This window comes from Lupinus angustifolius, chromosome LG12 (assembly GCF_001865875.1).
Source record: "Lupinus angustifolius cultivar Tanjil chromosome LG12, LupAngTanjil_v1.0, whole genome shotgun sequence".
Lineage (NCBI taxonomy): Eukaryota > Viridiplantae > Streptophyta > Magnoliopsida > Fabales > Fabaceae > Lupinus > Lupinus angustifolius.
In genome coordinates, this window is record NC_032020.1 from 17,675,850 (window position 1) to 17,701,839 (window position 25,990).

Consider the following 25,990-nt stretch of genomic DNA (forward strand, 5'->3'; position numbering starts at 1 on the left):
ATTCAAAGTATATAATCCCTGTAATCTTGTATGTTTTTGCAGTTTAGTCCTTCAAGATCTAAACAAGTTAAAAATGGCAATTGAGTATATTGTTTTAAGTCTAATGATGATATGTTGCCATATCTACCGGATTAATTCCACCTTTTTAAAAGTGTTAAAATATATAAAAGTATCTCATGCTATCTTAAACTAGATGCATATAGAATATTTTATATTATGATAATTTATTTTTTACATTTAAAAATATCTATAATGATATTTTAGAATTGAAATTAATTTATTTTATTTTTTTATAATTTGTTTCCTCATTTAATTAAAAATCTAATATTAGCATAATTAGATATAAATATTATATCTTTTTATCACATTATCGTCACATCATTATTTGCAATAATATAACATACGTCAAACATGTTACCTTAATTATGTTATAGAATAATAATAATCTAGAGTATTGAAAAAACAATAATTTCAAAAGAGCAAAGAAATATAACTTGTTATAATATATTTACAATCAAATAATAAATTTGTCATTATAAAACAAATTTGAAACAAGAACATCTCTCTACAGTAATGTCTATGCAATGTCTTCTTCTATCACTCTCCCCAAACAAACGAATTCCCTTGTTTGGGAAAATGGATCCTCTCCATTACCGGAGGGTTCAGTACCACATAGGATTATAACATGTGGTTTTAAAAAGATTTAAATGGTGTAGATTTTAAAGTATTTTTTAACAAAAAATATTATAAATGATAAAATTAAATCTGGACCTCACATTCCTGGACCCTCCAGTACTGGAGAGGATCCCAGCCCCTTGTTTGGAAGTGAAACTTAACCATAAACATTAATCATCATCATGCTTCACTTCACGTCAAACCCAAAACCCTTTTTCTTTCTTCTCTTCCTCTCTCTCTTTCTCTTTTCTGCACTTTCTTCATCTCTTTGACCTATTCTAGGTGAGTGAGCTCATGCATCCGTTAATCCAACAATGTATTTATTTATTTAATTCTATCTCATTACCCAAGATTCATTTCTTAACAAGGGTAACTTACGTTTCTTTTTTATATATGATCAGGAACAAAAGGTGATGTTGCAGGTCATGCAAATAACAAGACTCTGGTGCTTGCTAAAGAAAGAACTTACCGGAAAGATATATTCCACCATTTCGAACGTTACACTGGTGGTTGGAATATCAGCAATACCAGTTATGTTACGGTTTGTCTCTAAATTCCGTATCATATTTGAAACACACGATTGTTCTGTCGTACTATGTGCTAGTTTTTTGTAATTACTTCAATCTATTTTTATCTTTATACTCATACGAGATACGTTTTTTTTTTGTATTCGTATTGCTGATTTTTATTGTTCTTCTTTTTGGTTAAATACTTTTCTTTACGTATGCATGATTGATGGTATTTTAGATTATTATTTATACGTTGTTACCAAGTTATCATATTCTTTTTGTTTTTGTGTTGCAGATACTATTTTTGATGGGAACGAGATACCATACATGGAGCTAAAATATTGAAAATCGTATAAATTTGGAGAACGATAAAGGAACATAAAAACGCATATCTCCATCACCCCATTTATGGAGGGAATGAATTTGAACTGTGAAATATGACATCAAACATGAAATATAATTTGGAAAATTTTCATATGAACCTGAAACTTTCATACATATAAAATTAATCGGGTGTATAAAAGACAAAGGTTAAGAACAACATGCATGATCGACTACTACGAGATTGTTGTTGCTTCAAGATTAAGGGAATGCAATTCTTTGTCACACATAATAAGACGAAACATGTGTTTTGTATATAAAAAATTGTTGGAAGGGGTTTCTACATAGAGATGTTTTTAATTTAGCACCTACAAATTTAAAAAATCCCATTATACTTTCTTCCATCTTCAAACTTTATTAAACACATGTCATACTATTAATAATCGATTAACAAAAATTGTAGGTGTAAATATTTCTCCATTTTGAACCTATTTCCCTTTCAAGCTCACATACATCCCTAATGGTACAAGTTAAATGGTTAGGTAGTCCATTTTGTTATTACTATGTTATTCTCTAATTCATCTTTTTCATCAAAACTGCAAACCCATTACCATTTTAGTCCTTAAAAAACATAGGCAAGTTTTCAATTCTATTTTAATATTTATTGTCTAACACGTTTCTATATAATTTTATCTTAAAATATATTATCAAATATTGTTTTAATTCTCTTAAATAGTAATAATTTTATCCCCACATAAAATCACTTAAATATAATTTTGTTACTCGTATAGTAGATACAAACCTAAAGATCAATAATTTTGTTACTCAACTATTCCAAAAAAAAAGTGTGATAACAAGCCAGCCCCTTTATCTCGCAGTTTGCACAGGCTAGAATCCTAAAATAAGTGATTTATTTAAAAAAGTTGATTAAACGGATTGGCCCAGTTGAATTATTGGTTAAATGAATTGAGGCCTGCAGAAGGACAGCTTCTGAAGAAAAGCAGACTAACTTTGAGGATGTCCACTTAATCGGACCAATCACTTATTACATATATAATTATAACTACCAAAACCTAAACATTGGCCCAATCAAAATTTCAAAAATAAATGTGAAATTTATTGGTAGAAATTATTCAACTATTACAATCTTGTTTATATAAAAAGTTTAAATTTATTGTAAAGTGTCGGTGGTTTTGTTCCATATCCATTGTCTTAGCATCGGAGAATATTTGGAGAATGGTTAGAAAATTTATTATTATGCCACTGAGAAGAAAATACATAAAAAGGGCAAAAGAACATTTTATAGTGTCCCTAGTTTGGTATTCATGAAACAAGTTCTATTTTTCAAATCTGTATAAGTTTCTAAAGAAGACTTTATCTTGTTTGTCAACTTAAATAAAGGTACTCCACTAACAAAATGTTTGGAGATATTTACTTAACAAACATGTTTACATGTTTTAAGAAACTAAGTTGGTTCGGTCAAAAGAGGAACCTTTATGTTTTGTTCAGTAATAAAATACAAGTATGACAAGTACACAACACAGAAGTGCATTTATGACATAGTTAAATACACATCATTGACACAAACTCTCTCACATTCTTGTTCTAGTTCCTTGTAACTTGTGCATATGCAAGCTCAAATATTGAGAAAAGAAGAAAATGTTGATTTTGAAAGGAGGAAGCAGGCCACCATGGGTGGGACTTGGAGCTTCTGTGTGGGTTCAGATAGCTTCAGGGAATGCTTATGCATTTTCACTTTACTCACACTCTTTGAAATCTGTTCTTGGTTTCAACCAGCGCCAACTTACTCTTCTTGGTGTTGCTAATGATTTAGGTGAGAATGTTGGTCTTCTTCCTGGTCTTGCTTCTAACAAGTTTCCTCCTTCAGTCATTCTTTTCATTGGTGCTGTTTGCTCTTTCCTTGGTTTTGGTACTCTTTACCTCTCTCTCTCTAAAACCCTTACCTCCCTTCCTTATTGGCTGGTTAGTATTTTCTTCTTCATCTTCTCTTCTTTATAATCATGATAGGAACAAGATATCATAATGAATAATCATGGTATCAACCTTGTCTGAATACTAGTATGAATCAATCCCCCCTCTTAAATTTTCATTTAATTCCTTTATCCATAGTTTTCATGTTATTAGTAATTATCAATTCTTGAGGTGAATTCAGTAATTGACATAAATATTAAAATGTTTGCTAATCAGTGTAGTTGTAGGAGAATCACCCTTGGATTGAGGAAATCAAATTCCCATTGTCATCTATTTAGAATTGATAACAATTCACTACTACATATCTAAAATCAGTAACTTTTGTTGGTTATATATAACCCCAGAGGCCAGTACTTTAATAATAAATTTTTTGTCATGACTCAAATGTGTATGAAAATTGTGTTTTGGATACAATACAAGTTGATGAAATGGACTTATTATGATAGAAATGTATGGAATAGATGTTATCAAGGTTGTGTACTTGTTTTAGATCCAATAGAACAAGGTGGAAAGAGCTAAATTATGAACCCCTTGTGTCCTATTGCAGTTATGGTTGGCCCTGGCTGTTGCCGCCAACAGTTGTGCATGGTTATCCACTGCCGTTCTTGTAACCAACATGAGAAATTTCCCTGTCAGTAGAGGCAAAGTTGCTGGAATCCTCAAAGGTTATTCGGGGCTTAGTGCTTCGGTTTATACTCAAATTTTCAAAATTGTTCTTCATGATTCGTCTTCCGAGTTTTTATTGTTCCTCGCAGTTGGCATTCCTGTTTTATGCTTCAGTACCATGTTCCTTGTTAGGCCTTGTACTCCAGCTACTGGTGAAGATTCTGTAGAAAAAGGGCATTTTCTTTTTGTTCAAGTTTCTAGTTTGGTCTTGGGTTTATACATTCTTGCAACAAATATATTTGCTGATTTTCTCCCAATAAGCGGTATTGCTTCTTATATTTTGGTAACTGTGTTGATTCTCCTTCTCATGGCTCCACTTGCTATCCCTATAAAGATGACATTGTTTCCTAGAAAAGGTACCCGATCGCAAACAAAGGAGCAGCAAGTTGGTTCTTTAGAACCAGATTCTCCGATTCAAGAACGCAAAGAAGATCAAACACTGGCACAACCCCTTCTATCTTCTTCATCAGCTAATGTTCTTGGAGGTTATGATGATAATGATGGTTCATCTGAGGTGGCTATGCTTCTTGCTATGGGAGAGGGAGCAGTAAAGAAGAAGAGAAGGCCTAAAAGAGGGGAAGATTTTAAACTCACTGAGGCTTTAGTAAAAGCTGATTTCTGGTTACTTTTTTTTGTTTACTTTGTTGGTGTTGGAACTGGGATCACTGTTCTTAATAATCTAGCTCAAATTGGCATTGCACAAGGTGTGAAAGATACCACTACCTTACTATCACTTTTCAGTTTTTTCAATTTTGTGGGTCGGCTTGGTGGAGGAGTTGTTTCAGAACATTTTGTCAGGTGAGTGACATGACATCTATGTACAAGAATTCAAGATTTAATTTCATTATCATATCAGCTAGAAACAATGTTAGATATATAATATATATGCATAAAACATTAAACCAATTGTAATAAGATGATAAAAATGTAGTAAGGTCATGATTGCAATCATTATGAATAATTAGATGTTATGCTACTTTTGACAATTTGCAGGACTAAAACGTTGCCAAGGACTGTTTGGATGGCATGCACTCAAACAATTATGATCATGATATACTTTCTTTTTGCCTATGCTATCAAGGGAACCCTTTATCCTGCCATTGCATTTCTTGGCATATGCTATGGCGTGCAATTTTCGGTAGTGATTCCAACTGTTTCAGAGCTTTTTGGTTTAAGGGACTTTGGCTTAATGAGCAACTTCTTGGCTTTGGGAAATCCACTTGGAGCATTCCTTTTCTCAGCACTACTAGCAGGGTATGTATATGATAATGAGGCAGCAAAGCAACATGGTCTAGGCCTCATTGCTTCAAGTGCTTCATGTGTGGGTCCAAATTGCTTTAAGCTCACATTCTTGATCCTTGCTGGTGTATGTGCTGTGGGCACCATCCTGAGCACTATCTTGAGTATGAGAATTAAACCTGTTTACCAAAAGCTTTATGCTGGTGGTTCCTTTAGGCTGCCTCAAACTTCTGATCACTAAAATTTAGTCAAGCACTTTCAATGCTGGATATATGCCTCAAAGTGCTGTGAAATGCTCCAACATGTTTGGTCCTACTTGTTTTGTTTGCACAATAAAGTTTTGTATTATTTTGGTTTCATGTGTGTAATGCTTATTGTAGCATGCATATTAGGTTGAAAGATTGTCACTGACTGCTGAGGTGAGGAGTGACAAAAATAAAATGGTTTGATAGTACTCAACTTTATGTGTATATAAGCTATATATTATTTAATCTAATGTGTGATTTTGGTCTCTTTGCTGAAAGTGATTTGGGAATAAGTTTAGGCACTTTTATGGATTCTATGCTACTGGCATGCCCTTTTAGCCAGCTAGCCTTACAATATAGAACTATTAATCTGCTATCACTTCAATGGGCCACCATGTATAGAGAGATTGCTTGCTTTAGGAGTAAGAGAAATACGCACTTATTTATTATTTTAATATTATATTAATTGTATCAATGTTGTAAAAACTGGTTTGTGTCGGCCGGTTCAATCGTTAGACAGGTCCCAATACCAGTACGGTACAATAATTATATCAGTCATGTAATCATACTGGTCAAAACTGACCAAAACCGGTCATACCAGTCAGTTTTCAGTTAAACCGTACCAGTCATATTGACTGGTTTTTATTTAAAATTAATTTTTAGTGAAAATAATAAAAAAATTATTGGTTTTGTATTGGTTTTTGAATTAATATTAACATATTATATATTTATATCTAATTTTGCTAGTATGATGTTTAATTAGTGAATTATCGGTTGAATTGTTATACCACTATATCATTACCATAACAGATTTGATGATACAGTATTAATAACAATTGTACCTTAAAAAGCATGTAATTGAAAAATTGATTTGACATAAATTAAATGATATGAAAATCATATTTAGCTTCAAAATATTCTATATTTGGAATTATTCTAACAAAAGAGACCAGTTGCGGCTAAAGAAAAAGCATAATAAAGTACCATGCTCAAAAGATTTCAAGCAACCTCAATTTTATATCTGTATTGTGGAGAATCTTCAGTTCTGCTATTTTTATATTCATTTGATACACCATCAAACATAAATAATCTTAATTGAGATCTAAGACTGTGACTTTATATAATATAAAATTATGATCTTATGTGGAGTTGTATAGTTGATGAGTTGTACTATTTTGTCAGCCCTTAGAGAAAGTGACCCATCAGGTGAAACATATAATGTATACAAAAGTGGATGTTGAACCAGGGAAAAAATGAATACAACAAAGCATTGCAGCAAAAAAAAACATGACTTTTCATATGGTAGATATTACTATTATAATGTATAGACTATTAATTCAAGAACAAAAAAGTATGTTACCGTGACTCAAAGAGCACGCCAAGAAATGAAATACAAATCAATCAAGTGGTTAAGTTCTTGAAACAATGTAGGCCATAGTATGCAATCATCATCATAGTCAAAAGTTAGAATTTTGTTTTTTCTAAGGGCTGCAACCACCAATTGGGTTCTTAATCTCAGTCCTTGTTAATGTTACTTTTGGACCTGGAAATCTTGGACTCTTTGCTGTAACACTGGCCTAGAAGTTAAAGGGCTCAAATTTGTGTGGATAATGGATAAATGTGGTTCTTATGTAGCTATTTAACTATATATAGTCTTGTAAATTTTCATACACTACAAAATGTAACATAAACGTTACTTATAAACTAATCATTAATAAATAAACAATTATCATTTTATGATATAATTTGTAAGATATATAATATTTTTGATTCGGTAAAGTAATAATAGGACTAAATTTGCATACCATAAATAATCCAAGGAAAGTCCAAGTGACTTACAATTTTTGTATAATATAAACTTAGAAGTTTCTTATATTATAATATAATATAGGAAAAGTATAATGTTAAATAGAATCTCCCTCAATGACTATGGTAGTGTGGGGTAATGTTTAATTGAGAAAGCAAAACCACTAACTAACTTAGTAACTTACAATCTAAGTAAAAGGATAAAGCCCATACAATTCCCCGCTCAATCCTACGGACCAAAACTGGGTCAATGCCTTACGTTATCAGCAAACAATGTTCCTTCTCCAACGTTTTAACTTTACAACCTCAAATTTATAATCCACATTGTACTATTTGTTTTTGTATTTGTACACATACATGCTATACCCTTTTATTCAAAGTTTCAGAATTACTAACATAATAGCATGTTTTCTTGTAGCAGAAGGTTCCATTTATCTCTCCAACGCCTTAACACAAGGCCATTGTGCACCAAATCGCAACGACATGCTGCAACATCGTCGCCATCGTTGTCATCGTTGAGTTCCATTGGTGGGTCTAGATATGGTGAAAACAAGGACAGAGACTTGGAGGCGCTTCTTAGAACAATCACCTCTGGGGTTGTGGTTGTTGGGTCCACATTAGGCTTTTGGTATTGGTCTTCTTTATCTTCTCCTGGTGCTAACTCTCTTCACGCATTTGCTGATTATGCAAATGAGGATCAGCTTGAACAAAACTATGAAAACAAATCCAAGTTCCTCTTTAATGGTAACCCTCATCATTTACTAGTCTGCTTTATTTCATCTTTCTCATAAAGCATTTGAGTTTATGAAGTTATGACTCCAATTTGCAATGCCAACTGTTTTATTTTAGAGTCGCCTTTAATTCATGAATTCAAGATTCTAGACTGCATGTATGTTGCATTTAACACAATTGGAGAAAATTGTGAAAATGTTAGCCATTGTAGCAGAAAATTGTGGACTGCAATTTAGAATCTTCATAATAATAGGTATCATGGAAAAATAGACTCACAAGTCATAACAGGCTTGTTTAGATTGGATAAAAGTTTTCATTTCAGAAATATGAAGAAAATGGATTATACAAGAATATTGTAGTTTAATTGTTAATTTATTTACTTAGGCAAGTTCTTACATTTCTTGTGTTGTGTTTCTAATTTTTCCTGCAGAGGGCTATAGAAGAAGAGTATTCTTCAAATATGAAAAACGTATTCGCTTGCAGAGCCCTCCAGAAAAGGTAATCAATCCTTCCATTATGTGTTTGTTTAATGATAAGCAAAATGCTTTATAACTCTGTTACCATGGAATGGAATGTTTAATTGTCTGGCTGCACCATGTTTAACTCCAGGTATTCGAGTACTTTGCATCAATTCGAAACCCGGGTGGTGAAGTTTTCATGACACCTGCAGATTTGATGCGTGCTGTTGTTCCTGTCTTTCCTCCTTCTGAATCGAACCGTGTTAGAGAGGGTTCTCTCAGAGGGGAGCAGGTTCCCGGCGCATTGTACTGTTCTCCTTCCGAATTCTTCATGCTCTTTGATACTAACAATGATGGACTCATTTCTTTTGCAGAGTGAGTATTTGTTCTCTTCCTTGTTTGAAACTTTTTGCGTCATAGCGCCGCAAGACAAAAAATGCTAAGCAAAACATGTACTACTCAATCATATTAACAAATATTCAATGGTGCTTAGATTTTAAATGCCATAAAACTTAAGTTTGGATAACAAAACCTCTTGGTTCTTGACACTAGGTACATCTTTTTTGTTACTCTCCTCAGCATACCAGAGTCCAGCTTTTCAGTGGCTTTTAAAATGTTTGACCTGAACAATAACGGGTATCATTCTTCTCCTTTCCTTCCAAGAAACTTCATAAGCTAAGCTTTGGCCTTCAATTACATTGTTGGCATTTGTAATGAGCTTCAGTCTATTTCACTATCAGTAGCATTGTTGAATATGGATCCATTTAGCAATATATACACATGTTAATGAGATTGCCCACAGTTAGATTAATTGATTTTCTCCACTACTATTTCCGTGAAGAAACTAACTGTAAACATCTAAAAGCTGTTTTTATAGTAGCTGTTGAGAAAAATTTAATCTGACATGTTATATATAAAAACTTAAAACTTAACAAGAAGGCATGAGGAATGACAAATGTGGACAAGATTCGTGTATAAGAGTTTGGACTTCTGTTTCATCCTTTTGTTCATCTGAACTTTCTTAAGAAGAGTCTGTCAACAGGGAAATAGACAAGGAAGAATTCAAGAAAGTGATGGCCTTGATGCGATCCCAAAACAGACAAGGAGCAAACCACAGAGATGGACGGCGCCTCGGTGTTAAAGCTTCTGTTGAAAATGGTGGTCTCTTGGAGTATTTTTTCAGCAAAGATGGAAATAGTTGTTTGCAACACGAAAAATTTGTTCAATTCTTGAGAAACCTACATGATGAGGTATGAAAATCCTCTTAAAGATTGTAACATGTCTTTTATGATTAACAACTTGCCATGTTACAAGATAATTTTCCCTTTCTTAACAGCAATACTCTGCTCTAATAATTTAATTTGCAGATCTTGAGGTTAGAGTTTTCCCATTATGACTACTTCCAAAAAGGAAGCATTTCAGCCAAAGATTTTGCCTTGTCCTTGGTTGCATCTGCTGACATTAACCACATTAACAAACTGTTGGATAGGGTAGACGAAATAAGCAGTGACCCTCACCTAAGAGACATTAGAATTACATTCGAAGAGTTTAAAGCTGTGGCAGAATTGCGCAATAAGTTGCAATCTTTCTCTCTAGCTTTATTCAGCTATGGAAAAGTTAATGGGGTGTTGACAAAAAGTGATTTTCAGAGAGCAGCATCTCAGGTACTAATGCCTCCCTGTGCCAAAAAAAACAAAGTTTGCATTAAGATATTGACCATTTTTAGTCCACAAATTATAACATCTTTGGTATTATGTTATATTCATGCAGGTATGTGGCATTACCATGACAGATAAAGTGGCTGACATTATTTTTCATGTGTTTGATGCTAACCGGGATGGGAACTTGAGTGCAAATGAGTTTGTAAGAGTTGTACAAAGAGAAAACAACTCATCACGTGTTGGATTAGGAGGTTTCATATCTTGCTGGTTGAACTGTGCAGCCAATTGTTCATCAGCTAAGCTTCAATTTTGATAGAGTACATATAAGCATACATCATCACCTCTCCAAAAACAATTGGAGGGTGAGATATGCATCCAGCTTCTTCTGTAATGACTTCAACAATGTGTAGGACCACTGACCGGAACGGCTGAACAATCATTCCTTAGCAAGAGAGATATGCTATTGTCACACCTGCTATCCACTCAGAAATGTACAGAGTACAGTGTTCAAATTTGTTGTCTAATATCTTTTATTTTGGGGCTAAGTCTTTGTGTGTTAATATTTGTACATACTGACTTCCCTTCTCCGTACCTTAAGTATTGCTTCTCATAGTTATTGTTTTGGGGAGCTATATATGTTTGACCATCATATCCAGTGTTAATGCTATGCACTAATAGTGGCTACATTAATTATGAAAAGTATGATTAAATGCAATTCTTCCTAGCTTGAGTGCATTCTAGAGTATTGTTGGTTTTTTTAAACTAGTATGTGTACCATGATATTCACGCGATCCAATGAGATCAATCAAACTACAAGGGTCGTCCTAAAAACTCCAAAAGATGAATATGATAAGTACATAATGGAGGTAAAATGCCTTTTGAAGTTGATGACCTTCTGCAGGAACCGTTTGGCTGTCAATATAGTAGATATAGAGGTATAACATTTTACAATAGATAGCATAGTTAATGACAAAGAAAACATCCTAAAAGGGCAACATTGATGAGATGCATTTTCATCAACTACAGCAACTACTTCATCGAGGACAATTTTCGGAGAGTTGTTTAGAATGGCTATCGATCTACATGTTTGGATGTTTGCTTGCATATCAAGCTTAAAATAAAAGCTTCAGTAAATAGATAATAGGCTGTGTACTACCATAGTCCTACTGGCAAACAATTCAGGCTAAGCTTTTCTAATTTACCTTCATTATTATCATCAGAAGCTATTCCGTGACGATTTTCTTTTGTAATAACTCGGTAATAAAAGAAGGTAATGCAATCCTTGAAATTTTATATTAATCACGGGTTAGTAGGTTAGCTTGCTACACAAGAACTTTAACCAAATGAACCACCAAGTCATTTAACTTAACTCTGATAAAGACTACTAATACAAAGTTTTCACCATTCACTCAAGCAAAGTTCTGACATCTTGCTACTTCTAGCTACTCAGGCAGTATCATCAAAACTCGCTAATCCATGGCATTCATTTTCTCTGGCTCACCCGACTTAAATGCAATGCAAGCGCATCCCTTATACTCAATGCACTCTCATCTCCCATTCCATCAAAAGCAACAATATCCACTTGCTTTTCCACACAGCTCGCGTCCTTATCGGGCGTTGGTTCATTGCACTTTATAAGAAAATTATGCAGCAGACAACCAGTAACAATCACAAACGGCAAATACTCAACACACTCTTGTTTCCACTTTCTGGTACCTGACAGAAGCTGCCACCTAGCCCGAAGCCTCGCAAATGCATCACCAACCAACCCCATTGCATTACTATGGGCACAATTGAATGCCCTTTCAGCTGAACTAAAACTATCTTCCTCATTGACCCTATTATACGGTGTCAAAAGCCAAGGCAAAAGGGGAAAACAAGAATCTCCTAAGATATACTGAGGAATCAAACAGCCATCACTTATCTTATAACAAGGTCCTTGCAACAATTCCTTAGAATCTTCAACACCCACGTATAGCTTACTCTGATGCAAAATTGTTTCAGGTTTCATTGTACTAGGCCACCCTGCAGATACATCTAAAAACCTTCCTTCAGAATCCACCAATGCTTGAACCATCAAGAACCCATTTTTACCCAATAACTCATGACCAATCCCAAATTTAGCCAACCCCAGAACCCCAAAACAATTGGGAAGTGAACTAAAACCGAAACCCACAACCACCCTCTCCGAATCAGTACGAAGCTCGAACAGATACCCTAAATTTTCATTCACCGCTTTGCAAACCGTGAAGAACACGCGGCACGCTTCCGTCGGAGTGACCCCAAACCGCCGCGCCACAGCTCCGTAGGTAGCACCGTGTGCCAATCGGAAAATTGCAGCGGCTAGGGCACAATCAGGGGCAATTTGGGGAATTGAAGAGTTGAGAGAGGGAGAGAGAAGATCAAGAAGGCTATAGAATGATGCTTTAGACATGCGGAACGCGTGGAACCATTGGGAATCGGAGGTCCCAGAGAGGAAGCGGCGGAACCAACATTCCGGCAGCGGCGGAGGAGAGAGAGTAAGGGGAAGTGAATGTTTGGGGAAAAGAGAGAGAATTATGGATAGAGAAAGAGAGGTAGAGGAAATGAGGGATTCGAGAATGAGAGATTGGGAAGGGAGAAGAGTGAGGTCGTTTCGTGAGAGGAATGAACGTGCAGTGTTATTCACTTGGGAGATTATTGCGATTAGGTTTTCAGGGTTTCGGTGATTTAGATTATGGGATTTTTTGCCTTTCCGCTTTGTGCCGCTCAGGGTTTTTCTTCTCGACGAGTTTCCGCCACCACCGCCGGCAGCCATAATGGTGGAGCTATTGTTTTTGTGTTTACCGCAAGATACTTGATTATTACTTAAATAAGTAATAATTTGAAGGAAAAAACCTACCTTCTCATCACTGTACCTCTCCATCTCAAGTAATATGAGAATATATCATTTTCCAAATCTATAAGGTGGTCAATTTAATGGTTGTGAGTAAAAAGAAAAAAGGAATGGTAATTCATTTATCTACATTTAGCTTACTATGTGTAGGATAAACCATATTTTTTTTTTTTTGTGAACAACAATTTAGTCACACGGCTAAATGTATACAAAAAGTTATTATAGGAATTTTGAGAGATTTGTTACCAGGTCAAAGTCCACGTTGGATGCTGAGATGAACAGAAACATTGACTTAATTTTCATTTATATATTATTTAAACTTGTCTACATAATATATCATGTTTTGTTTAATTGCATTTATCATATTTTTTGTTTAAAAGATTACACTTACTTTCTTATGCAGGAGTGCTGGTCAGTGTAATGAAAGTATAAAAACTAGGAGAGGTTTATGTAAGTATAAAAAAGTGAGGGGTAATTTATATAATTTCACTAAAACGAGTTGGTCACTGAAAATTTACTCTTGCTTTATGATAAAATCATAGCCGAGTCCCCTTCACCTTCAATGCATAGAAAACAAAACCAGCAAAAGGAGTCAGCAAAGGTAAATTGTAAGTTATTTCTTTCCAGGTGACCAAATTAGGTGTTATATTATTCATACAACAAATTTAAGTATCAACACCATCTTTTTATACACGTGTTTATATTACTTTTCTTTAATTCTATCACATTAAAAAAACCTGGTAGACCATATCCCATAGGATATACTCCTGATGTGAAAATAAAATTACCCCTCAAATTAGTTACAAGAGAGGAGGGGGGGAATGAAAATACAAAGAAGACTAAAATGTAATACCACAAAATTGAACATGGGTATGGTCAAAAGGAGCCACAACAAATTGATTCAACGCAAACTAACCCAATCGTGTGCCTATGATACATTATGGTTAGGTACATAACCAACCAGACATGTAAATATTATGAGGGTGCAACAGATCTGGCATTCCTTCCAAGGCCAAGACCTAAGCCCTTTGGAATGCTGTCATTTTTAGTTCTGGCATGATTATTATTATTATGGCTACAATGTGCAGAATGAACATGGCCATTAATATGACCATGATGTGTTTTGGAGTTGGTGGTACTGTTGGAATTCACATCAATAACATGGCTATTTCCACTGCCTGTTGCATGATTAAAATGAGAATGTGAGTCTCCGTTTGTTAAGTTTGAGCTCCTTGCCATGGGCACCATTCCGATACCCTCCTCTGAATTACCTACTTCTTCGATGCACTCCACGTCTTCATTGTATCCATTGATCAAGAAATCAGAACAATTCTTCTTGATACCATGATCATATGGGTTTCTAAATCTACCACCTGGACCTCTGAGGTAGCTATACCGCATTGCATTTGCCATTTCATTTGTTGTAATATTGCGTGATATCTACGGAACGGAAGGGGAAAAAAGAGGAGAAAAGAATACATGCTTCAGATCAAGAGAGAAATTTCAGTTGTCCTAAGCCAAAAGTAAAAACTAAATGGGGCTTCTAAAACATACCTGACTACCCTGAACAACTGTCAAAGCGAACACACCGAAGAATAGGAAAAAATCAGCAATTAAAAATGATATTGCACCAACGTGATTCTTACCAACATACTGAATCCATGCTCCAAATGAAGAAGGAGCAAGTGGATCAGTCAATACTCCTGCAAGCAGACTATCAATTTCAATAAGCAGTTTAAATTGCAGAAAAAATGAACAATGTAACTCTTTATGTCCTCAGAACAAACATACTTGTAAGCGATACTCCACCGGTGACCAACATTGCTGAAACTTCGAGAACAAGAAAAACAAAGAAATCCCATTTGTTCTTCTGCAATCATAGTGTAGTAAAATCAGGTCAGGTTGTCCATCATGAAGAAAAAAATCAGGTCAATCCAATCAGTCAGAGACTCAGAACAAACTCAACAAAGAAAGATGCATACTCAATTTTGGAAAATGAAAAAAGGAAGGCAGTTATTAAATACTACTAGGGTTACTAATATTATCATTCTAGTAATAACGTGAGATAGGATAATAGTCTAACCTAGCCAAAATGATTATTGAATAATATAAATGGCATACCGTAAGAACTGATTTGTATAGTTATTTATTTGCAGCTATAAAACATATTTAAAAGAAATAGTCACTAGAACCTCCACTCAATCAAGACTAGTCAATCTTAAACTGTTTGCAACATATAAACTGCCATGAAAGGTTCACTTATTAATTAGGATTTCATACTTGAGGTTCATTTATTAATAAGGACTTCTCTTTATTTGGCATAAAAGGTTCATTTATTAATAAGTGGCATGCTTCGTACTTGAGGTTCATGAGGTCCATAAAACAGACATTTGAAGAAAAAAAGGGAACAGAATAAATGTCTGAGACTAATTTCTATCCTCCATCTTCTCTTTTTTCGGTTGAAGTCAATAACAAAATGAATATTTTAATCTAGTAACAAAATATGTAAATGCTAAGCATGCAAATAAAATAAAAAAACATCTAGAATTACCTTGCCAATGCAATTTGATACCCAGGGACAATGATGATCAAATTGTTCCACACAACGATCACAGGTAGAACAATGTTTCGCGCGAAGAGGCCTGACAATCTAAACAAAAAACAATATGAAAATGTGTATAAAATGAAGCAAGGATAGATGGGCATGTTTATCTTTGTGTGCAAGATATTGATTATATGTGATGAATGCTTTACACCAAGAAGTCAGATAATCTAGAGAAAGAAGAAAAACCTTGCACGTTGCACAAAGCTGGGTCCAGTTTCCAGCTAGCAAAGCAGGATTATTTATCTCAATCTTCAATAGAGGCTCCTGCAATTAATCAATCAACCTTTTAAAGTCAATGCCATACATAATTGATATAAACTTAGAACAAATCAACAGGAGATTGGTGTGCTTAATAGATAAAAAAGCATAAAGGAAAAAGAAATCATAAAATCTAGGGATTGAAGATGGTGCTGAGACTCAAAGTAGAAACCAGAGAGAGCATAACAAAACTCACATCATCTTTCATATTCTCAGTGTCATGCTCGTTCATTTTGATGTAACCTGGATCCTTGCTATAAAAAATGGGAAAAATTAAGAATTAAGAAAACAAAGTAAAATAATAAAACAAAAGAAAAACATCTTGAATGAGATAAGTCAGGCGTTTAGAAACAAGTTGTGACTTGTGACTAGTCATAAAATTGGCAACAGATAATTTAACTAATATAGGCTATGCATGTCTTTTGTGGGTCAGTTCACACTTTATTTCCTTCATATAACAACCAACGTACAAAACAAGACCTCCTCGGAGTGAGTGCCATCAATATTGTAATCTTGGGAACTTGAAATCAAAGGATAAGGAACTGTTGAAAAGGTTCCATCAAATGCCATACAATCCCAGACACAATTTTAAGTAGCTAACAGTCTGCAAGTATGCTGCTTGAAGAATATAGAGTTATAGACCAAGAAGCAAGCATCAAAGCTGGTAAATGGACAGATGTGCACAGTGCTAACCTCCACCAAAAGGTGAAGAATCTAGCATTCCCTTGAGAAATGGGAACAATTTGAGACACATGTAGCCAACTTAGCCCAAACCACTTGCACACAGCCAATCAATCAAGTAAATGGCTAACAATCTCCTCTATACAACTCACATGAAAAATGGGAACAGTCCCACCAAAACGCTTGTAATGCATGACATGGCCAAACTTACATACAGCTACATAATAGTTAGCTAGTTCCAAGCACAGAAAATCCAACAAATTTAAAGCCATGTTATGTCATTCTTAATTACTTCATTATGATTAAAGAAAATAAAAAAAATCCAATTAAGTTGTTACGTCAAATGTAAGAAATTTCACCCGAAATCATAAAAAGATGAATCGAAGTCTTTAAGTCTTTAGATAATATAAATAATCAATGGCTAACTTCCTCCCACTTAGATTGGTTGTTGTTGTATAAATGACCAACGCTTCTTCTACATATAATGTTTTATAATGGCCTAGAGAATATTCATGTGAACCTGTAAAGATTTATCTTTAAAAACCATATTACTCACCTGCTACACTTGTAAAACATAGCCAATCCCACAGTTGCAAGTAAAACTCCAAACCATGCAAGAAGGGCAGCTGTAGCTGGCAACTTTGGCAGATTTGTTGCTGCAGAAAAAGATTGAAATGACAGTAAGGTACGAAGATGTTCACATGCACAAATAATTGATTTCAAACAAAGTGGAAGTTAAAGTAGATACCCAAAATGACCGAATGAATATAGGTGATCAAGAGCAGAAAAATTATACACCATAGTATAGGAGCAAGTCCCAATTTGGAAATCTTTCCAAGGCGGCTGTTCCCATCACAGCGTTTCTCAAGCAGTCTTCGAGCATTTCCCTACATTACAGATTTAGCAAGGTAAATAAGCTTCACTTTTATGATTAAGGTGGTCAATATATGAGATTTGGCATCAGTTACTAGAACAAGGTGGCAATCTTTGCAAGGCATGTCTTGAGAAACAGCAAACTTATGTAAATGTAGAAAGTAAAAAAACAAAGCCATAATAGAGACCCAGATGTACCAACACTCCTTAAAGACACCTTGTAACTATTTTGTTACAGACTAATTTTTTAAACATTGTCAAGACATAATCAACATTCATCACTGATTCATCTAAACAGTGCATTTAAATATGAAAGGAGGTTCATGCAGTAATATGTGAATATGCAATAGCGGCATTTCAATATTCAAATACATTATATGTCTCATATGTATTGTGGCAGAAGCATGCAATCCACATTAGTAATACCAGACAGAGATAGGATGTCAAGTAGAATTAGCACATCAACACTGAAAGTGCATTTCTTCGTTAAGAAAACACACATAAGAACTCCACTGAAGCACGTATTCAACACACATAGTGAACACATTTGCTTTTCAGGCAAGCCAGGAAGTCCAAATATACATTTTGAAAGAGGGATGACAAGCTGCCATCAAAATGGCATTACCAACCAAATAATAATATTTTGCTTATAGAACACCTACAAGGAAAAAGGCAACTTGTCTATGATTCTTATCAGATGCAAGCTGAGCTGGTGTAAGGCCACTATTATCAGTCACCATCAGGTCTTCCTTCTTGCCAGCCTGTACTAACACAGTACAGGCCTCCAAGTTACCCCGGATAGCAGCCCAATGAAGAGATGTGCAACCTGAATAAATTAATGAACACAAGAATTATCATAATGCTTTGAAAATCAAAGATTAATTCATCATTATATCAGAGCATGAATAACTCAGCACAGTCGAAGCTTTGAGGATAGCAAATTGAACATACCCTCCTTATCTTGGCGTCCCCTATGCGCATTAAGAAATAACAGCAGACGTATAGAATCAGCAAAACCTTTGTACGCAGCCCTAAAATTCAAATCATGATGAAAGAATCAATTCAAGCACTTAAAATAGTGAAGAGTTAAATAAATAATTCACTTAAGCATACCCATTGAAAATCTCAGTTAAAGGAGGGCATAGTCAAAGAAGATAAATAGCACAAAGGAAAAATAATTCATAGCCATTGTAGAATTAACAAAATGTTTATTGATTACAGGAAAAGAAGTTGAGGAAATGAGTAGTCTAACTTAGTAAATATTTTCATGGGAAATTAATAATAACCAAGGAAATTTAGGACCCATTTGACTTTAAAAGCATTTCAAAATGTTCATCTTCTACTTGGGAAAATTGGAATCTACATCCCGGACAAAGTTTTCACTAAAAGCCTACCAAATCCAATTTTGGGTTCATACTTCATATTTTGGTTTCATTGGCCAAACCAACTACACTCAAAGTTTACTTAACGAAAATAACACAAAATCATACACCAGCAAAACTATCAGAGCATCAGCACAAAAATGTGTCATTGCTTGATAGCAGAGCAGAATCTAACAAATAGAAAAATGATTGAATTGCATATTCTTGATTACCAATGTAAAGGACTTCTTCCATCATTATCAGGAACATCAGGGTCGGCATTCCATTTTGAAACAACATGGTAAAGAAAAGCTGTCTGACCATACTGAGCAGCAACATGTGTTGTCTGCATCCAATTTTTTTTATAATTAGTAAAATTAACAGTTATTATAGCACTTACATGCTTCAAGTGAGAGGAGGATCAGAAACTACCAATTTGGCATAAGTACACAGATATAGATGAAAAAGCTTAAAGGATGCAAAAAGAAATCGTCAACTTCAATGATTATTCTATGTGTAAAATCAAATATTATCTTTTGTTTATGAATCAATTGCAGATTTGCAGTGCATTGATGAGTTTGCATTACTTTGAACAATCAATAGTTATAGGTTCCTGATTTAGAGTAAGGTGCACATTGGCAGGCCACAAGGCAAAGTAGTTTGGTTTGTCACATTGCTAAGTTTATTATATAAAATTCCTTATCCCCGTGATGTTTTTAATAAAAGGTGAAGAGCATAAGATCAACCTAACCTGATACCCATTCATATCAGAAGCATTCACTCGGGCACCCTCTTGGAGTAAAACCTCAGCAACTTGGATAGCACCCCGAACTGCACTCCAATGTAATGCTGTCTGTCCCGTATGATCCGTTGCATTTACATCTCCCCCATGCTGCCAATCACAACACCAATGCATAACCAGTAAGTTATTGCTAGAACCACCAATCAATTTTGCACAACACATACAACAACTAAAGTTATCAAGCCTTTTCCCACAAGGAGCACTTGACTACATGGATCAATTAATGCAATAATGTTCCATCATAAATCATATCTACAAACAAACAAACAATATCTAAAATCTAAATCAGTTTTAATAGTTCCGCATATAGTTTTTCTTCATCACCCTCTACTCAGCAAGGCTTCCACATGTTTTCTCCATAAAAGCCCAAACTGTAATCCATACTTATTAATAAGTCATGGTTTTGAACTTCAATTGCAACATAAATAAATTAAAAATTCCAATTCCAGAATACATGCATGACCACCTATCTAAGCTAACTATACAAATTACAAATTAGGAGAAGGAGAACTAAGCAATTAAACAAACCAATGAATGAAAGAACCTCAATAATGTACTGAGCAGCGGCGGTGCGATTATTAAGTGCAGCCCACTGAAGCACGTAGTAACCCAACCCATCTGGCTCCGTGACAGTGCAGCCCTCTTGCTCCACCAATCGATGCAGCTTCTCCAAATCACCGTAAGCTGCCGCCGTGTAAACATCATTGCGGAGGCTCTCCTCCGCGACTTCGGCGCCGGCGGAGGATGAAGCGGAAGAAGCCAATGGCAATTGATGTTCTCGGGATTGAACCTCTTCCACGACCTCGATTTCGGATGACATAGGTGCGTTGAAGTGAGGACGAAAGGGGAAAAATTAAATTAAATTAAATTGAGCGTTGTGATCGACAATTCGAAATTGAAATTGAAATGGAGCGTGAGTTGAGTTGAGTAATTGAGAAAAAAAGGGGGAATTTGTGAAATTAAATTCTAGGGTTTTGGTGGGAATGTTGTGAGAGAAAGAGAAAAGGAGAGAGAGAGAGAGAAAGAGGGTTTGGGACCCTCTCAGTAATGCTGTCTAAGACACACAAATCATAATGCATTCATTCAATGGCCACAACTTCTTTTTAACTTTACCTCTTCCTTTTTATTCTAATTCAATTTTTTTAATACTATCTACATTTTAATTAGAATCTTAATTAATATGTACTATTATTATGCATATATAAATTTTCCAAACTTATAAATGCCTACTATTTTGCCAATTTATATATTTAAATTTAAGAATAAGCTCTCTTATGTTTAAGAAAAAGCTCTCTTATTCCTTTTTTAGTTTTAGGTATTGGTGCACAAATTAATAAGTCATTAATTTGATTTATATTTATAATATTTTGATAGGAATACTAATATTGTTCAACATGTTATTAATTAGTATTGAAAAAACCAACAAGACATTGGTCTAGTAGATATTTTGGATGGCTAAAAGATTAATGATTCAATTTCTGTAAGTGACACTTATTAGAAGAGTCAATCACGTAATTCGAAAAAGATTAGTTCTTTAATAAAGATGAAGTGATACTCTTAATAATATCGAAAAATTAGTATCAAAAACATTCCCAAGTAGATAATTGAGCTTATAAGTATTTACTCTTAGTTGATGGACAAATCATAGTTTCGAACCGAATCTCTTTAAAAAGAATATCTTTTGTGTCATAGTAGCGTGCTTTAGTTCCCTTATGAAACTTTCGTTATTGGGTTAGCCATACACTTCACATGTTTCTACCGACTCAAATGGCATTATCAAATGATACAAGTATTGGATAAGAATCTACAACACACTAGAACACTCTTGTTGACGATCCTTTACTCCAACAACATCTAGGGTTCCTCGAACAATGTAATATCTCACACCGGGTAAATCCTTATAGTGTGATATCAATAATAATAATAATAATAATAATAATAGGTTCAAATGTTGATATGTAATAAACTTACAACAAAATTAACAAATAGTTACATCATCAATGTTTTGAATGTGTTGGTCTAGAACAATAATAATAATCAAGTTTGTTTTTATATGATGTTATCATCATTTATCATAAATCATGTTAATGTGTTTGTAACTTTGTATAGGATAGCATATAATTTTTTCATTAATTCAATATGAGTATATATTTTGAGTTTCCTTATTATTAACTCTTAGATTAGTTTGACATTTAATTATTTTGTGATGTTGTGCTTTATGCAAAGTCGCCTCATTCCTGTAAAAACTTATTTATTTGAATCTTTATGTGCACCTATTTATATTGTTGGATATGATGTGTGATTTAAATTATTATATTAAACCAATAAATTAATATCAAAACTTTGAGCACATTAATATAAAGTGTAATTTTCATATAAGTTTTGCCTCTAATTTCATATATTAATTACGTATTAATATCTATGTTCAAATATTGATATTAATATTGGATTGGCTTTTTTTATATTATTTATTAATAGTTGAGTATCTATGATAGCAAAATTCAGCACTGTTTTTCCTCTCACCGTTATCCTATAAATTGAAAATATTACATAAATACTAAATCAATATTTCATGAATATAACAAAAGGTTAAAAAGTTCTTTGTCTATTTTAGGATTCAACTGAGTGCTACAATCTCTATAATAAAATCAAATATACAAAAATTTCATCCAAGTTCTATCTCTCTTTTTTAAAACCCTTCTCACTCTTCTTTTTTCTCCTTTCATTATCATATCCACTTACTTGTCCTCTTAATTATCTTTCTTCAATCGCGCTTAGGAATGAAGATACAAGTTTTGAAATCTATATTTTTTATATTCATTCAAAAAGATGGAGCCTTCATCAAATTGTCTTTAGAGTAATTGTCGATGATTCAATACACCCCACTACAACAATATATTTTGGTTACAATAAAAAAGAACCATATGCAACACACATAATAGAAAAGTAGCTTTAAATTATAAAATAATAGAAATTTCACTCACTAGGGAGTTTCCCAGAACGAAAAATTGCAAATTTGGAGAGTGTAGAGTATGAGTAATCAATTTCATTCTCCTTCAAAAATTCCTCGAGAACCCTTTTAGCTTCTTCAGGATCAGAACTCTCACATTCAATCTCATACAAAGTCCCAAAATCATACGCGCTCTCATCTATCTCCAATTTCAACCCTTTCCATTCATACACATTTCTCACATTCTTAAAACCCCCCAAACCCAAAAACCCATTCACCTTATCCAAAACCCTAAACTCCTCCTTCACCCTCTCCAATACCCTGTTATTCTCCACCGTACCCAGCTTCCCCGGCTCTGCCACGCAATCGCGACCAACCTTTGGATCAATATCCTCCTCGTCTTCCTCCACGCGGCTCACGCCGTTCACCAGAACGGCTTTTGCCTTCAGCGAAACGACACACCTTTCGTCGTCGTTGTAGAATCGGAGACGGAGCACGGCACGCTGCGACAGAAGCTGTGAATTGGCGCCGTCGAAGAAGAGATTGTGCTGTCGATGGGTGATGACGTGGAAGGGACCGAGCAAGGTGGTGACGTGGCCGTGAGATTCTGCGTTTGGGAGACGGAGTTTCACTTCAACTTCCATCGCGTGGTGAAGGTTGTTGTTCATAATTGAGATCTGAGAGAAAAACAACCCCTTCCTTCTCTATTAAAATAATCTCGTAAAATTATAGGCAATGAAGAGTGTCATATTTAATTATATTTTATAAAATTTATTTTTATTGGCGGATGAGATAAATTATATTACACGATAATATTATTTATTATCAATACAATAATTAGATGTAAGGTTATCTTAACCTCAACCCTGAGGATAAGTAGGGGCATATTTATTGTCTTCAAATGTGTGTAATTTTATGCAAATTGATTATAATTGGTTGAAAAATATATTTAAATTAAAATTCTAATAATTAAATATTTTTTTGACTAATGAGAAATAGTGACATATAAAGTGATACATTTTTTGGGACAAAATATATCCACACGAATAAGTACTACTTGAAAATTGAAAAAAAAAAACGAGTATTGAATATCTAATTCCAGTATCTTTTAAATATAAACTATATAATATTTTAATACATGCATACTTTATTTAGTCTCTTATTTTTAGTTCAAGGGTTGAGTAATGAGATTAATTATAGATGCTCTCTTTTCCTACAAGACAAGTTTTTGGTGGGCAAGGCAGGCACCATTTGAAGGGTTAGGTTAATACATTGATTGTTATTACTTTAGTACAGGAAATTGTTCATCTTATGTTAACGTTAGAGCATCACAAATTCACAATGATGCAATACATTTTTTGTTTCTAAATAGATTACACTGTTTATTTTATATTTGTTTACACATTCCAATAACTTAAGCAACTCAAGTCAAACTCACTTTCAATGGTGCAATTCTATTTTCATTCTTAAATAGATTCCACAAATATATCTAACATTTATCTTCTTCTTCACTTTTACTTTATTTTATTTAATATTCTTTTATTCTCTCTTCTTTCAATTATTTATTCATTTTTTAATGTTGTTCAAATATAAGAACAGTTCTTCTCTAATGGTGAAATTGAAATAAGAACGTTTTTATTTAATTAAAAACTCAATTTTTTTCACCACTGTGAGTGCTGTTAGGGACACATTTGAGAAATGAAAATATTTTATTTTAATTTTTTTTACCATTATTATCCAATGATGTAGTATAAACATGATATTGTTAAAGTCAAATCATATGAAATTATACAATTCCAGTAGATATACTGACATCACATTAGAAATATCTTAAGCATTGTCGGAAAATGGCTATGCAACCACCAAGAACATTGCATATTCTGATCGCTACAAAACAAATACAAGTCTGCAAAGTGCAAACAGTTACTATGAAGTTTTTATTTAAGATCTGGTTTGCTCTCAATCTTAAACATAAAATGCATAACCTCTTGGCTAGGATACGCTTTAGGAATTTGCATGTGATAGTAAAAGAGGAAATTATTTTGATACAATATATAATTAAGAAGCGATATATATAATTAGGTAAAAAATTATACACTAAGTTTTTTAATACAATATATACTTTATGACATCTTACACTAAATCCCAATTAATAACAAAATCCATAAAAAAAAATGTGCAATACTAAAATGCTACTTGTTCAAAAAAAAAAGATGCTTACATTACCGATATTGATACAGCTGCATACCTACCTAGTTAAGCCTTCCTCGATTATTCCATCCCAAATTAGTTGATTACTTCAGTACTAAGTATTTGTTGATTTTATTCATTGCCAATGGACCACCAATGACATAATAATGCTAATGATCTTACCAATTATGTTCTTAATCACTTATTATTACCTTATATTAGTAATTATCAATTCCATGCTATAAGTTTTGTTGTTAAAAATTCCATCCATGGCATTTTAATTTGAACTAATATATAACATTTAGAATTTTTTTCAAATTATTCTAATAAATTAAGAAACAAATTTTCTTAATTATAAAAAAATGTGTTATTAAACTCGGACCGGTCAATAATTCGATAATAAAACTGAGCTAATAAATTACTGGTTGAAATGTTTTGACTTCATATATAATGTAGATAATTATAAAATGTTTTGACTTTATATATAATATAGAAATAAATATATTGAATATAGTATTATTTTATTATTATCATAGTCAAACCTTTATATATTCATCCTAAAGTAAGTCACACACCCTTCTTGTTCTTGTTTAGTATAATATTTATTTGGTTGAATTCGGATTAAATCATATTGATTTCATTTATTTTAGTTTATAAAGATCTTTTTTTTTATATATTTCTATTTTTTATATGTAATACTAAATAAATAATTTCCTATTTTTCATTTAAACCAAAAATATTAAATAAGCAATAGGAATTAAATAATTATATAATAAGAATAGAAAAACTAAAATAGCAAAAATAAAATAAATGTAAAATGTATTAAAAATATTATTTTAAAGGGATTAAGAGGAAGATCAATATTTTTGCTATATTTTATTCTTGAGACCTGAATTTAGAAGTTGTTGTGATCATTAGTAACACATATATCATCTCTCGAGATACAAGATGATTTAAGGCTATTGTTGTATATCTTCTACATACCTTTTTAATTAATTGTTCACAATACTTATTAATAAAAAATAATTTTGGTAATTTAACAGTGAGGCTATATTTTGTGTCATATATTAATTTATGCTCACAATTAAGAC

General features: G+C 33.5%; 5 protein-coding genes across 6 annotated transcripts; 2 read left to right on the forward strand and 3 right to left on the reverse strand.

Moving 5' to 3' along the window:
- Positions 2,960-5,893, forward strand: LOC109362957 (protein NUCLEAR FUSION DEFECTIVE 4-like). Its single transcript, XM_019609061.1, has 3 exons — positions 2,960-3,488; positions 4,045-4,961; positions 5,157-5,893. Exons 1-3 carry the CDS (start codon positions 3,165-3,167, stop codon positions 5,641-5,643), a joined length of 1,728 nt encoding a protein of 575 aa, XP_019464606.1. The 5' UTR covers positions 2,960-3,164; the 3' UTR covers positions 5,644-5,893.
- Positions 7,658-11,015, forward strand: LOC109362770 (calcium uptake protein 1, mitochondrial-like). The gene is made up of 7 exons (XM_019608789.1): positions 7,658-8,197; positions 8,616-8,683; positions 8,795-9,018; positions 9,196-9,279; positions 9,686-9,893; positions 10,011-10,307; positions 10,414-11,015. Exons 1-7 carry the CDS (start codon positions 7,858-7,860, stop codon positions 10,615-10,617), a joined length of 1,425 nt encoding a protein of 474 aa, XP_019464334.1. The 5' UTR covers positions 7,658-7,857; the 3' UTR covers positions 10,618-11,015.
- On the reverse strand, positions 11,520-13,198 carry LOC109362771 (putative nuclease HARBI1). The gene has a single exon (XM_019608790.1). It carries the CDS (start codon positions 13,099-13,101, stop codon positions 11,788-11,790), a length of 1,314 nt encoding a protein of 437 aa, XP_019464335.1. The 5' UTR covers positions 13,102-13,198; the 3' UTR covers positions 11,520-11,787.
- Positions 13,847-20,817, reverse strand: LOC109362747 (protein S-acyltransferase 24-like). Its single transcript, XM_019608753.1, has 13 exons — positions 20,304-20,817; positions 19,709-19,849; positions 19,191-19,303; positions 18,548-18,627; positions 18,259-18,422; positions 17,472-17,610; positions 17,280-17,379; positions 16,239-16,296; positions 15,971-16,048; positions 15,731-15,829; positions 14,971-15,049; positions 14,734-14,882; positions 13,847-14,619 (listed from the first exon to the last, which is right to left on the reverse strand). Exons 1-13 carry the CDS (start codon positions 20,577-20,579, stop codon positions 14,155-14,157), a joined length of 1,941 nt encoding a protein of 646 aa, XP_019464298.1. The 5' UTR covers positions 20,580-20,817; the 3' UTR covers positions 13,847-14,154.
- LOC109361693 (triphosphate tunel metalloenzyme 3-like) lies at positions 22,620-23,396 on the reverse strand. Of its 2 annotated transcripts, XM_019607216.1 has the most exons (2): positions 22,913-23,396; positions 22,620-22,882 (listed from the first exon to the last, which is right to left on the reverse strand). In XM_019607216.1, exons 1-2 carry the CDS (start codon positions 23,375-23,377, stop codon positions 22,736-22,738), a joined length of 612 nt encoding a protein of 203 aa, XP_019462761.1. In that variant the 5' UTR covers positions 23,378-23,396; the 3' UTR covers positions 22,620-22,735. The 2 variants fall into 2 exon arrangements, with proteins under 2 accessions (XP_019462761.1, XP_019462760.1); XM_019607215.1 differs by having other exon boundaries at positions 22,629-23,396.